This window comes from Lycium ferocissimum, chromosome 3 (assembly GCF_029784015.1).
Source record: "Lycium ferocissimum isolate CSIRO_LF1 chromosome 3, AGI_CSIRO_Lferr_CH_V1, whole genome shotgun sequence".
NCBI classification, from domain to species: domain Eukaryota; kingdom Viridiplantae; phylum Streptophyta; class Magnoliopsida; order Solanales; family Solanaceae; genus Lycium; species Lycium ferocissimum.
Window position 1 is genome coordinate 6483882 of NC_081344.1, and position 17268 is coordinate 6501149.

General features: G+C 34.5%; 2 protein-coding genes across 3 annotated transcripts in view; one reads left to right on the top strand and one right to left on the bottom strand.

Annotated features, from left to right (window-relative positions):
- The window catches only part of LOC132049478 (uncharacterized), an 86888-nt gene extending 72115 nt beyond the window's left edge, over positions 1-14773 (top strand). The window contains exons 1-12 of one of the 2 annotated variants that reach the window (XM_059440297.1): positions 6765-6871; positions 7239-7366; positions 7523-7585; positions 8383-8504; positions 8725-8840; positions 8925-9729; positions 10269-11000; positions 12348-12563; positions 12678-12773; positions 12857-13051; positions 13276-13389; positions 14219-14773. In XM_059440297.1, coding sequence (XP_059296280.1) covers positions 6774-6871; positions 7239-7366; positions 7523-7585; positions 8383-8504; positions 8725-8840; positions 8925-9729; positions 10269-11000; positions 12348-12563; positions 12678-12773; positions 12857-13051; positions 13276-13389; positions 14219-14479 — 2946 coding nt within the window. In that variant the 5' untranslated portion in view covers positions 6765-6773 and the 3' untranslated portion in view covers positions 14480-14773. Of the gene's footprint in view, positions 1-6764; positions 6872-7238; positions 7367-7522; positions 7586-8382; positions 8505-8724; positions 8841-8924; positions 9730-10268; positions 11001-12347; positions 12564-12677; positions 12774-12856; positions 13052-13275; positions 13390-14218 lie in introns of those variants that run through there. The other variant, XM_059440298.1, reaches the window with a different exon arrangement.
- Positions 14774-15894: 1121 nt separating this feature from the next.
- LOC132048636 (protein PELOTA 1-like) lies at positions 15895-16980 on the bottom strand. The gene has a single exon (XM_059439342.1). It carries the CDS (start codon positions 16978-16980, stop codon positions 15895-15897), a length of 1086 nt encoding a protein of 361 aa, XP_059295325.1.
- Positions 16981-17268: the final 288 nt, after the last annotated feature.

The following is a 17268-nucleotide window of genomic DNA, read 5'->3' on the forward strand; positions in this document are numbered from 1 at the left end:
TTTAAATAGTTTGTGTATACACATACACATATGAATGAAAACATTTTCTTATTTTATATTTTAAACATGTATTACGTCGTTCTAGAGAATTAAATAAATCGGATTATCTCTTAGGCTTGCCTTACGGTTTTCATTACTTTTTCTAACTTCCATTCAAGTTGACATTAAATGAGTTTCAAATTCGATTATAATGTTTCTCAATATTCTTTCAGTTAAATGTCACTCAATATTCTTTTAGTTAAAAGATTATGTATAGATTATTTAAAGAATCTTGAAAAGATGTTTCATTAAAAAATATTGAACATTAATATCTATTCATATTTATATCTTTTTATAGCCGCGCGTAGCGCGGGCAAGCACACTAGTAAATAAATATGACTTGAATCCCACAATCCGCGGTAGCAATTTTGCCTGCAAAAGGTTTATTTCGGCTGCCTAACATAAGGGCCTGTTTGGAAAGCCACCCAGGTAATTGGAATTGGGTGTAATTACACAGTTTGGCCTGTTTATTTGACCAGGTAATTACACAGTTAGGTGGGAATTAGGTATAATTGAGAGGGTGTAATTACACTCTCCAATTCTCAAAGGAGGGGGGGGGGGGGCCAGAATCGGGTGTAATTATACCCTGTAATTACAAGGTTACCTTTAGTTTATTTCTTTTTAATTTCTTTTCTTTTTAAATTTATTTGTTATTTCCATTATTTAATTTATTTATTATTTTATTTTAATTTCTTCTCTTTTCTGATTTATTTTTTATTTCAATTATTTAATTTCTTTTTTATTTTTACTTTTTAATTATTATTTTTTAATATATTTTTATTTTTATAGTATTTATATTTCATTTCCTTTCTTCTCATTCCCAACCTTTACTTCTTGTGGTTCCATATAATTACTCGTATTTTTTCTAGTTTTTTATTTTATTCATTTAGCATAACCGTGTTAATATTCTAATTTTTGAAATTACATCTCTTAATATTAGAAAGAATGAGTCATTAACAAACATGGCATATAATAAGTGACGTTATTAAAGTAGAATTTTATTGTGAATGAGGTTATAGACTTATATTTTCCCTTTCTTTTGAATTATAGGAGTATTTACTTATGTTACATTGAAACTTACTTACGTAACGTTGGAATTTGACATAAGAGTATTATGTTAAATTTTTTTCTTTTGGATTTTGACTTTGGGTTATACTTTCGATTTTATAAATATTTGCTTTAGTACTGTTGACTTGTTATTTCATATTGCATGCTGTTTATTTTTCACTTACAGTTGATAGAATTTTGTCAAACATTTGAATAATGTTATGGCATTATATTTATAAATATTTTTTTTTTGTCAAACATCCAATCTCATGATATTCTTACAAAAAAGGTATGCTTTTAAGTTTTATAATCAATTAAAATTAAAATATTATTAATTTGAAATTATCTATCAATTATTTTTTACAATATTAGTTACAAATATATGATTATTAATTGCATAATTTCAAGAAGCAATTTATTATTAAATAACTAATTTAATATCATTTATAAAGGTACATATTTTTTAAATATTAATTTTAATTTTTTTATAATCAAACGTTATTTTTAAATTAAACTAACTGTGTAATTACGCTTGTGCAACCAAACAACACGCTTGTAATTACACTGTAATTACATTATGACAAACAAACAGGTCATTGTAATTATAATACCGTGTAATTACTAGGCTGTGTAATTACTAGGGTAGTAATTACACCAATTCCAATTACCAGGTGGCTTTCCAAACAGGCTCTAAGTACTTATCAAATAGAATGGCAAAACGTGAGCTAATCCCAAATGCGTGAAGCAGATTGTAAAACGTGAGTCACATAATTTTGGACTTAACTATAATTAGAAATAAAGTGGGTCAAGTCAAAATTCTACGTCCAAAAGATTATGCAAAATTGAAATCACCGTTGTGGAAGAACGTTCACCGCATGAACATGATAAAGTTAATAAGATATTCGATTAATTAACGGTTAATAGAGTAGCTGTCAATACAATATAATGAATGGTTTCTTAGCACCAAAGATAGTGGGGTGGTAAATATTCCTTCGCTATTAATCAAAAGTCTCGGGTTCGAATTGTGGAAAACGTTTTACGCTCAAACTAAATTTCTTGGCACAAATTTAAATTAGTCATACTCCAATACAGATATCGGACACTAAGTGAGAACTATTTAATTTCTCAATCCAATTAAGATATGCATATTGAACAGCAGACGATAAAATATTTATGTAAGAAGAATAGCATCTAAATTTTATATATTTTTGTGCTTACATTATTAAACTTCAAATTTATCAATTCGAAGCTAAGATCCTGATAAATATCTGGAATATTAAAATGTAGGAACTAAACTTGTTTTAACAAATCACGAGTGGAAAGAAACAAAATGTTTTTGACACGAGAAAGATTCGAAGACATACATGGATCCTATTATGCTGCAAAATTAGATAAAAAATTTTAGGCCAAATCCATCGACAGACGTCTGTGGTTGTCCACTTCTTTCACTTGAACATCTTAAGTGACCTTTGTTCCCTTTAGATACCTCAGGTGGGCAACTGATGTTTCATTTAGGCACTTTTCGCTGAGTTGGAAAATTGTGTGACCTTCACACAAAACAGGCGCGTGAAGGGCTTAATTTTACGATTTTTTATGTCTTCTTCTTCCTTCTCTTTCATTCCAATACTTCCTCCACCATATACCATCAACTTGCCACGGCAACACCACCACGGATAAGTTTTCCGGCATAACGGTGATAACAAATTGACAAACCCTTCCACTTCGCAAATTAACAAATTGACACCACTGTAATGGTTGCAATCTTTTTCAACGTGCAATATGTTCCTCGTCAAACCAGCTCCAAAAATCATTCAAACAACTTTGATTCTCAACCAAACTCCACCGAATACTTCATGAACAAGTTCTTAATGCTCTTAAGAACAATGTTTAGCGCACCTAATTGATTTACTTATTTTCTCTTTTCAAGCTTCTAAGCTCCTTCCATGGAGGTCACATTTTTTTTTCTTTGAAAACACAGCCTTCCCGCAATTTTTTCCCGAATGTAGCATATCTCCATTGAAGAAGAAAGCTGAAGCCGCCATTGTTGAAGCTCAAAGCTTCCAATTTGCATTTTCGGGTTGCCTCAAAACAGGCTCCATTTTGAGTGGTGATATCTCAAAAAGAACCGGAACGCTTCGAGAGGAGTTCGAATCCGAAAATTTGGTCTTGTTTGGTTGAGATTTGAGGAACTCGCCATTAACGCAACTTAAAGCTTCAAATTCAAAAATCGAATTTCCTAGTTGGAGGACTGCAAAAACAAAAACAAATAATGAATTGGGCTATGGATTAGTGCCAAATTTTGAATTATATGCTTTCAAAATGGATCAAAATCTAATGAAACAAAAAAATAAAAATGGGCAGACTAGAAAAAAATGGTGCTAGGCAATGTGGTAAGGGTGTAGAAAGGGAGAGAGGAGGGGTGGGGTAGGTGGGGAGGGGTTTTAGAAAGTAGGTAATTTACTTATTTATTTTGGTGAAAAAATAATTTTTTTCTTTTCTTTTTCTTGTAATTGATTTTTAAATTATTATTTTACACCCAATTGCCACATGTCCTATTTTAATTAGTCACCATGCAACGTCATTTGCGAGTGTATGATATCCATTTTGCAATTTTAGCTGATTGCGAAAAAAGTGTCTAAATGGAACATCGATTCTTTTTGAAGTGTCCCCAAATGGAGCAAGGCGCTTGAGGTGTTGGACGATCACAGGGGGCTGGCGATGGATTTGGCTAAAAATTTAATTACATGTACAATTACAACATACATGGAAAAAAGAAGAAGATAAAATCCCTCCTTGCATCAGCTAGTTTGTCTTCAACAGTGCTAAAAAATTGATTATTGGATGTCGAATCTCTTGATTTATCATTCCAAAACTGTCCATAATTAGTTTATTGGAGATTAGAAATGGGAAAAGGAAACAGAGCATATTAAATAGAGACGAAGTACAGTTTTTTTTTTTTTTTTTCTTTTCTTAATATTTGGTTTTATGCTAGCTTAGGTGTCGTAATGACCGAATTTGGAGCTGATTAAATTTAGATTCGGACCGAGAAGTCCCATGTTGAGAGTAATGGCTCCCTAACAAAAGTCACTCTATACTCATAACTTCAATCTGAAACCTCTAAATAATTAATGATAAGGAATCTTTTCTGCAATAATGCAGCAGCTCATTACATATACTATTACCAATTAACTTGGAATTTACTTAATTTGTTCCAATTTATATGCCATTGTTGCATTGTCATCTTAGAACATTTCAAAATAGTTGACATTATTTAGTCTCTGTACAACTTTTACGCTTTCAAAATTGATTTCAGGGAACTAATCAAATTGGAAACACGAGGTGATATTTTTATTTATTATACTTAGTTTAATGTTTTAAAGAAAAATACGGTATGTAAATTAAAATAATATTTTAAGTTTTGTGTAGAAGGCATCACCAACATTAGGGTGTATGGTTTGACGCTCCATTTTAAACCAGCATTAGGTTTTATAATTTTTTTGGAATATAATCGATTAGTGAGATTTGTCATGTCATATTTTATTTTAACCTGAGTTTTCCAACATGCTACATTTAACATGCTACCATGTTTAACTGCAAGGGAATTAAATTCTGTTTCACTACTGGTTTAAAAAGAATTAGTTCAAGAATTTGGTGAAAGCACATGGGCAGCTTGCAGCTTTTCAATAGATAGGGCTATTTCTCAGCAAATCTCCCCTCTAGCTTGTCCTCTCTGTTATTGATAGATATAATTGCATATGAAAATTAGGGTACATTTGTTAGCAAAATAGAGTTATAGAGAATGTTTACTAGCTTTTCTGTGATGTGAGTTATACTGGGAGAGAGAGAGGAAGGTGAGGAGATATATGATCAAAACAGTTTAAATAGTTGGTGATTATTGAATCCTTAGATTACGCCTAAGTCCTAACCATGTCTTATGTTTATATTCTTGATTACGAACTCTATGGAGATACAACATTGGGCAATACACACTTTCTATTTCCTAGTTCTCTTTAAGACGCGATTAACATTTCAACTAGCTAATTAAAACAAAAATTGCCTTCGTTATCAGCGCATACTTAGTGTATAATATGTATATCATCAGCGTATACACCAATTATGCAATTATACAGTAATTATACGTTCTACATTGTAATCAACTATTTTTGTTGTGGATTATGTTGGGTTGAGCCCCTCATTAAGAGCTCATACTTACCTATAACTAGGGATGGAAATGGCACCAAGTAGCCACCTTTAGAACCACTGTTTAAATATTAGCTAGCATTTGCAAATTATTTAAAATTTAGCCATAACTTAAAAAGCGAACAGAGCTCATACTTATGCCAATTAGGAGTGACAATAATAATCCATAAAAATATGACATGTCCAACCCGCTCATTCAACACACTTAATCGTGATGAATTAATTTAATTTAATGTAAATTTCCAATGTAAGCAAATTTTTCACTATTATTTCACAGCGACAAAATTAACGACCATCACAATATCTTTTAATCCTACATGTAAAATGTTGAAGTGCTTATGAATGACCTAAAAATGGAAGTCCTGTCTTATTTTAGCTATTGTTGGTTGATAGCTAGATATGAAGTTACAGTATTTATTAATTCGAGTTAGATAATATATTGTGGTTGTGGAGAAAAAATTCGAGTAATGGTTGGAGAGTTAACTCGATGAAGAGAATATCAAATGAAAGTTTAAAATTGTACAATCTTCAAAAATTGAATCTTGATATTTATATCAAATAACATTTTTATTGAAATGGTATTAAATATATTTAAAGAGTCTCAAAATAAAAGAAATGTCATATAAATTAGGACAAAAACACTAATAATTCTTTTGATCATTGGTTATAAAGATCTTGAATTTATTGCACTATTAATCCATGAGAACAAATTGATAGGATGCATTGGATTGTGACTTTTTAAGGAGGTAAAAATTCATTTTCCTCCTCCATTTTTTTGTTAAAAATGAACTCTTCTTACAGATTCTAAACAACAAACATTCTCCTCTTTTGTTTGCATTGCCTATTTTGCTATTGATATTTTCAGTTCTCCCCTCTATATTATGTAATTTTTTATATTATAAGACATTTCGTTTTTATCCAGGTATTTTACATATAATTTAATTATATTATGTTTTATTATAATTTTTTTTTAAAATTAAGTTCATACGACAAATAAATTTTTTGACGGAGATAAAAAATGTTTACTTTTAGTAAATTCATCAGCTATGATATTCCCTAAAAGTCAAAAACTAAGTGATAAAGGTTTTGTGAAATTTTGGATTTTTCAATTAAAAATCTACATTTAATTTTTCAATAGAAAGGTAAGAGAGAGTTTTAAACATTACTCAAACCCAATCAAAAGGAAAGGGACTAAAATTGCTCAATAATATATTTAAGAAGTTACTTTGAACCAACCTCAAACATAGAGGACCAAATTTGTCATTTTCTCGAATGTTTCGCCCACTTTCAGTAGTAGAACAATGCTAAACAAACTTTTGTGAGATCTATCTCTCTCTCTCACTCGAAGAGAGAAGAAATCAATGCTAAACAAACTTTTGTGATTCTCTTCGATCTATTCTCTCTCTCACTCGAAGAGATATTAGATAAATATGTAAATCCCTCCAAATTCAGTGAAGCAACTACAAATTATTTAGTAGCCATTAGCAATGGCGATTAAAGCTTTTCTTCTACTTGTCGTGTTATTCTCTTCGTTATACATAGTATCATTCTCTCTTTATGAAGACCAAGTTGGACTCGTGGACTGGTACTTTTAACTTTAAAATTTGCATAATATGTATTGTATTGAACTTGTTGGCGATATTAATGGTTTGCATAAATATGTATTGAATTTGTTGGCGATATTGATAGTTGAACCTCAGTTGTAATTACGAGTGAAGATAGGCTTAATTTGATTGTGAAATACTACAAATTATTTAGTATTAGAAATAGTTAAACTAGCTCGACAAAAGTGAAATTGTAATTACGGAGATTTGGATAAATGAGTGAAGCTTAATTTGATTGTGAAATGCAAATTGTTTAGTATTAGAATGAAAATTAGCTCGAATTAAGTGAAATAGTAATTGGTTTGAGATTGAAGCGTAATTGATTGATTGATTGGTTAATTGTTGCAGGCATCAACAGTACATCGGAAAAGTGAAGAATGCAGTTTTTCAAACTCAGAAAGCTGGTAGGAAGCGTGTTGTGGTATCCACAGAGGAGAATGTCATTGCTTCGCTTGATCTTCGGCATGGGGAGATTTGTGAGTTGACTGTTTATTGTTAGTAAATTCAGTGCTTATTATAGTCAATTGGATGCTAAATTATCAAATTTATTGACGTTAATACTTGTTTATTTAGGTGCATTTTGTGGAGGAAGTTTATTGTTTTGACTTTATTTTATATTTTGTTATGTGCAGTTTGGAGGCATGTTTTTGGGGACAATGACACCATCGATTCAATTGATATCTCCATGGGAAAACGTAATAGCTTGCTCTGTATCTGTCACTTTTTATTTTTCTCTTTATTTGAAAACATTGATATTGAGATTGTTGTTTTAATAGTATATGAATTGCTAAATACACTGGTTTTCTTGTATCTCTTTTTGGGTATAGTATTTGCCATGTCACCAAGTTTTTGTATGTGTGCTCGAGCAAGCACTCACTTAGTTGCAGTTATAGAAAGCTATAACTTATAAACTCCTTTTGTATCATGTGGGAAGTGTTCTTTTTACAAGCTAAATTGTGAAATCTGTCGAGTCATGCCTTAAGAGGTGATCAATCTAATCATTTGAACCAAACTCAACCGTACACCTCACAACATCCAACAGTAGATTTACTTGAGATAAGCACGGAACAATTCTCAAGTAGCACTTGAGTGTAAAGTAGACATCTCCTCATTATTAGATGTACTTACGGAAAGACAATTGTTTGCCTAAACAGGGCAGGTGTGTTTGTGTTATCTTAATTTGCATTACTTTTCATTTTCACGCTACTATAGTTTAGTTTCATTCACTGTGTCTACTAACTCAGTTTCCTCTTGAAGAAAGTTTCTTGTCCTCAACCGTGATTATTCTCATCTGAACTTCTTTGGGTCTATTTTTATATTGGCATAATGGCATTTAATGGGTAGTACTGATGAAACATTCTTTTGGCTGCAGTAGTTCTTGCAGCACTCTATTGTGTCATCAAAATAATCTTTTCTGGTGTAGTTATAAAAAAATCTTTTATGACATCGAAATTAAATGCTAATAGTTACCAGGCCATTTATCTATTTGCAGATGTTATCACCCTATCATCAGAGGGAAGTATCTTAAGAGCTTGGAACCTTCCTGATGGCCAGATGGTTTGGGAGTCGTTCCTTCGTGGATCAAGGCCCTCCAGATCATTGTTATTGACTCCAGTAAGTGCAGAGAATTGTACTTCACTTTTTATTCTTCGTACAAATATTCTTGATATGTATAGAACATCGAAAATGGTACTCCTTGCATCGCTGCAGTTAGACATGATATAAAGTTTTAGCACCTTAACGTATAATACTTGAAGAAAAATGTGATTTCCATGTTACCTTAAGGACAGAAGTGAACGCCATTGATGGACAAATCTTTTCTTTTCTTTTCCAGACAAACTTGAAAGCTGAGAAGGACAACGTGATTCTTGTTCATGGCAATGGTTACCTGCATTCTCTTTCGAGCATTGATGGTGTCATTCTCTGGACAAAGGATTTATCACGTGAAGGGTTTGACAACTTCCACTACTGATATGCCGTGTTTTTGTCTAATCTTAAAAAATGTTAATCCTATATGTGCTTCTTCAATTGCAGCATTGACATTCAACATTTGATTCATCCTGAAGGAAGCGAGGCAATGTATGCTATAGGAGTTGGTGATCTGACCCAGTTTGAAGCATATATAATCAATGTTAGGAATGGTGAACTGCTGAAGCACAGCAGGATGGCATTTCCTGGTGGATTTTCCGGTGATATATCTCTTGTCACAAGTGACAAAGCAGTGGTGCTGGACTCCTCTGGGTCAATTTTAGTCTCAATAAGCTTCACTGAGGGAGAAATAAAATTTCAGCAGGTGAACATTGCCAATCTTCTTCAGCACGTGTCAGGCTCAGCTGTGCTATTGCCTTCTAAACTTGCGGGAATGGTCGCTGTGAAAATTGGGAAATCTTTGTCATTCATCAAAGTGACAAATGAAGGCAGATTGGAGGCAGTGGATACAGTGCCTCATCTTGAGGCTGTAAGTGATTCTTTGCCTTTTTCAGAAGGCCAAAGCGGTTTTGGGTTGATTCAGCATGATGGTTCTAAGATTCATCTCACAATAAGGACTGGTAATGATTTGAAGAGCTATTTACTCGAAGAAAGTTTTGAAGTGGACCAACATAGGGGGCTTGTCCACAAGGTTTTCATCAACAACTATATCCGAACAGACCGAACTTATGGATTTAGGGCTTTGATTGTCATGGAAGACCATTCACTGCTATTGATGCAACAGGGTGCGATTGTCTGGAATAGAGAAGATGGGCTTGCATCTATTATAGATGTAACAACCTCGGAATTGCCTGTAGAGAGGGCTGGGGTTGTCTCTAAAGTGGAGCATAGCCTCTTTGAATGGCTCAAGGTATGAAGCTCCTAGATTTCTAAGTTACTCGGACTCTTCGAAAGTGTTGCTGCATCTGTGTCGGATCCTCCAAAAATACACTACTTTTGAAGGATCCGACACGCACCCGACGACATTTTGGGAGAGTCAACATAATAGAACTGTTTCGTAATTAAGCATATAAAGAAAGCATCATAGATATTTTTTGGTATAATTTACACAAATGTCATGGTTACTTTGACAAAATGTATGTTGATCCTTGATACTTTAGTTTCCTTATTTTCCAAGATTTTGGTTTGGACCTTATGTCTAACCCCCTTATGAGTCGTCGTAACTTCTTATGTCATCTATCGTTAATTTGAAGAACATAAGATCGTGCAAGATGTATAATGTATCACTTTTTGGTGCTTTCTTATCCTTGATATAGACCAATGGAAGTGGTACTTCTGGTCTATGATCTCTGTTGCAGTGTTTGTTGAATTTGATGATATCTTTGACACTGTTTCTCTATTTTTGTTATACCTGACTGTGTCTCTTCTATCTCACTCTTTTCATGGAAGGGCCATCTGCTGAAACTTAAAGGGACCCTAATGCTTGCGACCCCTGATGATATAGCCGCGATTCAGAGACTGAGGTTACAAAGTGCTGAGAAAAGCAAGATGACTCGAGACCATAATGGGTTTAGGAAGCTACTCATTGTACTTACGCGAGCAGGAAAACTTTTTGCGATTCACACAGGAGATGGACGAATTGTTTGGTCCCTCTTACTGAATGCTTTTCGTAGATCAGAGATATGTGAAAATCCCAGGGCGCTCAAGATACATCAGTGGCAAGTCCCCCATCATCATGCATTAGACGAGAACCCATCAGTCCTTGTGGTTGGCACTAGTGGACTTAACTCAGAAGCATCTGGAATTCTCTCTTTTATTGATGCTTACAAAGGAGAGGAGCTTAATTTCCTAGCACCTGCTCATTCTATTGCACAAGTTATACCACTGCCATTTACGGATTCCATCGAGCAGCGTCTGCATCTACTGATAGATGCTGAGGGGAATGGCCACCTGTATCCCAGAACTCCTGAGGCAGTTAGCATTTTCCAGAAGGAGTTGGGAAACATATACTGGTACTCAGTTGAAGTAAATAGTAATGTATTAAGGGGACATGTGGTGAAGAAGAATTGCATACCTGAGATAGGCGATGACTACTGTTTTGAATCCAGTGACCTTTGGTCTGTTGTGTTCCCCTCTGAGTCAGAAAAGATCATTGCAACCTCAACAAGAAAATTAAGCGAGGTATTTGTTTGTGTTTTTCTTTATTCTCTAAATGTCAATTGAAAAAATTTCAGCTGCCAATGGCTAACTATGATCGGAGGCTGGTTCCATAGTTGTTTTATGTTTCAATGTTAACTGGGGGTGAGGGGAGACATTGATGGACATCGTGACCCTCTTTCCTGTTTCCCCTTTTTCCCTTGGTGAAATATATGCTCCTTTGTCTTTCAGATTGGATTTACCAACTAAGCTATCTCTGTAATGATTCTATTCCTTTATACATACTTTAAGTTTCATAAGTGATTTCGAACTAGTTTGGATTGAGACATAATTGATTGATTGATTGTTATGAATATTTGCAATTTACTTTGCAACGGAAATTCTCTTTTTAATTATCTGTGCTTCATGACATTGATCTTAGTGGTGAGTGGTCCTGGGCTGACCATCTGTGTATGCTAGTCGCCGTCGGTTGACTACAACCTCATTCTTTCAGTTACTAGTGAGATGATAGCATATGTGTTTATTAGTCCTATTGCATCTGATTTTACCCAAATTATCTACTACATTGGAGGAGCATCTTGTAAATTTTTCAGTACTAATTAAGCAGCCGAAGATGGGCTGCTAAAGGGATGAGATGTAGGGAAACTATCAGAATTCTTTGGTATGAAATTGGAAGCTTCAAAGGTGAAAAAATATGAGGATGATGATATAATAGTTTGGATGTATAAAAGGTTGGGAGGAAGGAGGTTTTCAGGCTCATCAATCAGGGCAGTACGAAATGCTGATGTTGAGAAATCTAGTCCGATTCTGGGAACAGAGAGGGAGAGGAAGTTACATCCAGGCTTGATAGTTTGTGCAGCATGAGTGTGTTAGTTAGAGATGAAGAACTCTTTCAACAGCATGATGGTAATCTTGGATTCTTGGTTCTCAAGGAAACTTGGGAACCTAAGCTTTTAGTTCACTGTCCGTTGACTCATCTAAATCTCGATCAACAGAATCCGTACATCTGCACCCATTTACATGAAAAATGACGTAAACGAGTGAAGTTTTTGACAGCTACTTGTATAGCCAAATGTAAATTATTAAAAGATCTCTGCAGCAACAACAAATTCAGAAGTTAACTTTAGCACATCCTGAGACCATAGTTTTTCTTTTTGTGACTTTTAGGTTGTTACGATGGTCCTTCATCAGGCATAGGTCTTAACATGTGGGATTACACTGGGTAATGTTGTTGTTGTTGGTGTATAATCGAAAACAGATCATGTGCTTATGTAGCTGTAGTTTCTTACCAGGCCTTCTCTTAAACTATCCTGCTCTTGATGCTGAATTTGTAGATTGTAATACACACTCTGTGTGATGTCATTCTTTCAGGTGGTTCATACACAAGCTAAGGTAACAGGGGACCAGGATGTGTCATATAAATATATATCTAAGAATCTGCTGTTTATGGCCACTGTTACACCCAAATCTGACATTGGCTCAGTACTCCCAGAGGATTCCTGGCTGTTTGTTTATCTCATTGACACAGTAACTGGCCGTGTACTGCACCGGATGTCTCATCATGGCTCTCAGGGACCTGTCCATGCGGTAAGTCTGCCTTGCTCTTCATTTATCAGCATTTGTGAAAATATTGGCATGCTATCTTTACCATATTACTTTCAAATCGACTAAGCATTGTGACACATTTCTTTGTCTCTGAAGGTGTTTAGTGAGAACTGGGTTGTCTACCACTACTTCAACCTACGAGCACATAGATATGAAATGTCTGTCATTGAGATCTATGATCAATCTCGAGCGGTACATTTTTCTTCCGAAATATATTTTTCTTGTTCTCTTTGGTCGTGCATTTTCCCGTATCTAAAATTTGTGACTATTTGTAGGATAACAAAGATGTGCTGAAGCTTGTTTTGGGAAAGCATAATCTCACGGCAGCCCTGTCTTCGTACTCGCGTCCTGAAGTGATCACTAAATCTCAGTCTTATTTCTTCACTCATTCTGTGAAAACAATGGCAGTGACAGCAACAGCAAAAGGCATTACTTCCAGGCAGCTGCTTATTGGCACAATTGGAGATCAGGTTAGGTTTACTAATATTTTGTCTAAATACTTTTGGCCTTTCTATAGCAACTCTACTATTATTCCTTGGGATAAGTTTGAACCTTTTCAATTGTTGTGCACCTCTGTTATGCTATAAATGCAGTTTAAAGAGAACACTTTTGTTACCCTTTTTCCAGGGAGACCTTGATTTTAGTTTCCTTGATGACATAAACATTTAAAGCTCCATCTGTTGATATAATGCAGGTTTTGGCAGTTGACAAGCGTTTCCTAGATCCTCGAAGAACACTGAACCCTACTCAAGCTGAAAAAGAGGAAGGGATTATACCTCTTACCGACTCATTGCCAATTATGCCACAGGTGAGAATTTTCTTTTTAAACTTCTCCTAAGCAAAGATGGAGTTTTCTTGAGCAACGAAAAGTTTCATATGTTTGAGGCCAATATTTGACAGGCAAAGAGCAGATGCTACATGTAGATGTTCTAGATAAAGAAGCAACACATTTGCTTCAATTGAAGTAATAACTTGGTTGAATCTGCATCTCTAGGTCTCTGTCTATAGATTTGGTTTTGCGCTACTTATAATCTGACCATTTTCACTGTGTTGCCTGAACAAGTGTATCAAAGGCTAAAGGGCAAACTTAGGCTGACCATCCAGCTTTCCAATCTCACAGTAGACTGGTTAAGATATAATTCCCATTTATCATGTTGTCATAGATACGAGTGTGTTGTTCCCGATTGTCCTCTTTTTAGTGTGAACAAGAGCCTAAGCAAATGGTATTGAGTGTGCTTCTAGACTAGGGACCTAATTTTGAGTATTCTAGTGCACTTCGAAAATGAAATAGGAGTCTATTTGGCATCCGTTACAGGACGATATACATCCTTCACATTGATGGTACATGGATTTTTCTTTGATGATATCTGAATGAGTTTTCATGGCCTATGTGCCAATGATGACAGAAAAATCTACCTCACATCGACAAATTACATCTTACTTTCCAACATATACTGGTTGGAGGAGCTCTTCTACCCCTTCAAGCTTCTCTATATACCTAACTGCAAAATAAATACAACATGCAACTTGCATTTACTAATTCAGGCCTCTCAGAATTTTTCTTCTGATGCTTGTTTCCATCTGAGGTGATTATCAATGGTTGGTTCTTCATATTAATTTGATGGTTACTCCTGCAGGCTTACGTCACACATGCCCTTAAAGTGGAAGGCCTTAGAAACATAATAGCTATACCAGCAAAGCTGGAGTCAACCACCCTTGTCTTTGCTCATGGACTGGATCTCTTTTTCACTCGGCTTGCTCCGTCAAAGACCTATGACTCTCTTACTGAAGATTTTAGTTATGCATTGCTTCTCATTACAATAGTTGCCCTGGTTATAGCAATTTTTGTAACATGGATTTTGTCCGAGAGGAAAGAGTTAGAGGAGAATTGGAAGTGAGTCAAGTCCATATGCTACTCCATGACGTCTTCAACCCTGTAATTTTGAGTCCTAACCTTTTGGTGTTGCTTATTTAATCATAGATAGGAAAGTTAAGCTAGGCTGTGTTCTAGAAACTTATGTTTACACATAACTAGGTTGTAGGCAGTACAATTTTGTCATGACAAGCATATGAAGTGACAGAGAAACTCTTTCTTGTATGACATGATGAAGCCAAAGGGCTTTGCTTTTTGCTATATACTTTCGCGAAGATGTTGACTGTCAACTATAATGGAGTAAAATTGCGTTCTCTTATTGAATCTGGTTTTTTGGGACGTTATAACTGAGCTCCTATCCTTTTGCTCACCATGCCTCAATTTCTGTGCTATGCATGATCCCATGTCTAATGGGACAGACACAATGTATTAGAATGAACCGTGTTATGGTCGCCTTTTTTAGCCGCCTTCAAGGGATGCGCCCTATGCATATTTGCTATTTTCTGAAACTACGTCCAGATAATTTGACCAAAGTATTGAAAGTTGAAACTGAAACACAATTCTAGAAAAATAGGTCGTGTGCCTGTGATAGTCACCAAATGATAGCGTTCATGCATTATATTAAAAACTTATAATACCTCAGTAGTGAAACTCTATGATCTCCTACCATGAGCTTTAACACAACATTAGCCATTGTCATAAACACTTTAAGCACCGTATGTTTTCACACTTCATTATCACTATTTGTCCTTCAACCTAATATATCATCTTTTTTCTACTAAGATGTTTATTAGTTATAGCTCAAAAAAGAAGGGAGAAAAGGAAAGAAAACTAAAACCTAAAAAGAGATTGTTATTTCATGGTAATTGTTATTTCATGTTAATTGTTCATTCGAGTTACCACAACTTTGATATTTGCATTTAGCTCAAAAGGTGAAGTTCTCACGATCTCATCCATCGAAAGTTTCAACACTGTTTGTTGTCACCAAATACTCTTGCTCAACTTCCCAAATTCTTTTTTAAATTTCAACTCCAAATATTTATTTATTCTCATATTTTAACCGAATCAGGTCCAAACGTCTAGCCCCGTGCTACAAAGAGCTGAACTTTTATTAGTGCAATGTTTCTCCATTTAGCTGAAACACGTTGTAAGATTGATCTGAACTTATAACTATCTTATAACTATCTTATAACTATTTTAATATTGTTCCTAATTTTGCACATTCACTAATTAAGAACTATGTAAATTTCCTACTGAAGAGACTGCATCTATCAAAGTAATCAACATTCTACGAAATGCTTCCAAACCACACCTAAAATCATCATTAATCAACAACTTAATCACAATATAAACATGATTCAAAAAGTAACCATATATAAACGCTTTAATTAATAATCTCAATACAAAAATTCTCTCATAAGAGAACTGAACAAACATTAATTACAAAACCAAATCCTCAAGATTAGGTATAGGAAACCTCAAAATTGCAGCAACACCAGTCATCTGAGCAAGTCTATGTCCTTCAACATCATTAAATTGTACCACTTTCCCACCAGCTTCATTAACTGATTTCTTCAACCCTAAATACTTTTTCCTCAGCTTAATATCCTTATTTTCCAATATTTCTTCAGTAATTAAAAGTGTCTCAATTGCCATCAAATCATGTGCATATTCCACACTTTTTGTACCATAACATGCCCTATCACATTTTGTTACAACCAAATTCATAAACTCATCCAACACCTTCATATCCATTTCACTCTTTGTACCCTTCATCACATTCATCACAACTTTATCAGTCAAAATTTCCTTCACATTGTTCTTATTCACCATTAAAATACGCGATTTTTTACTCTCGATCGACTTTATCTTCGATAAATAAACTCGGAACTCATCCTTTATCGACTCATTACTCGCGATCACAACATAAGGTACGATATCCATATCGATATACTTCCTAAACGAAACGAAAACATTCTCGAAAAATTTCTTCGAATTCGAGGAGTTTTTCGTCATTTTATCGCCTCGAATTGTCGAACAGTGAGTAGTTGTTGAATTTTTACCGATCAGTAAAATCTCAGCTAAACCTTCCTTCATCAAAATTATCCCTAAATCAGATTTTGACCCGTTTTGACCCGACCCGTCTTTCAAAATCCCTATTTGTTCTTCATCCCAAATCTCCTTCGTTAAATTGAAATCCTTTTTAATTTCCAACTCCAATGTGTGGAAAACACCTGATTTAACATGTTCGTTTGATGTTATTGTTTTGCCACGTAGACGAATAATTGAAGAGCTTTTTTCGTAATCGAGATTTGTGATTTTAATTTCTAGGTCAAGTTTAACCCTAGAATTGTTCTTTTTGTTTGTTGAATCTGATGAATTTTGGATTTTGCGAGTGGTTGAGGTTGAGATGATATCACCTTTGGTAATTAGATTGAATAAAAGCCATAAATCATCTGGTTTTTCTGGTATGATTGCTATTGTGCCTGGTTGATTTGGGAGTAATTTTTTACCTAAAAGCTTCATTGTGTGGGTTTAACTTGGGGAATATTGAGAGGTTTTTTTCCTGTGCAATTGTGTTTCTTGTGATTGATATTATGCAGTATTATATAGCGTATGTTTTGGTGTTAATTTACGATTTCCTGTGGGTTTCGGATTGTCATTATTTTCCTTTTTGGTTTCGGATTAGGAATCGTTTTTGCTTACGGTTTTCCAATTACACGCTTTCCTTCGGTGAAGTATATACGTACTAAGGAAAAATATTTACGAAACGTGTTGTATATATTAAAAAAAAATATTTACAAAACGTGACGA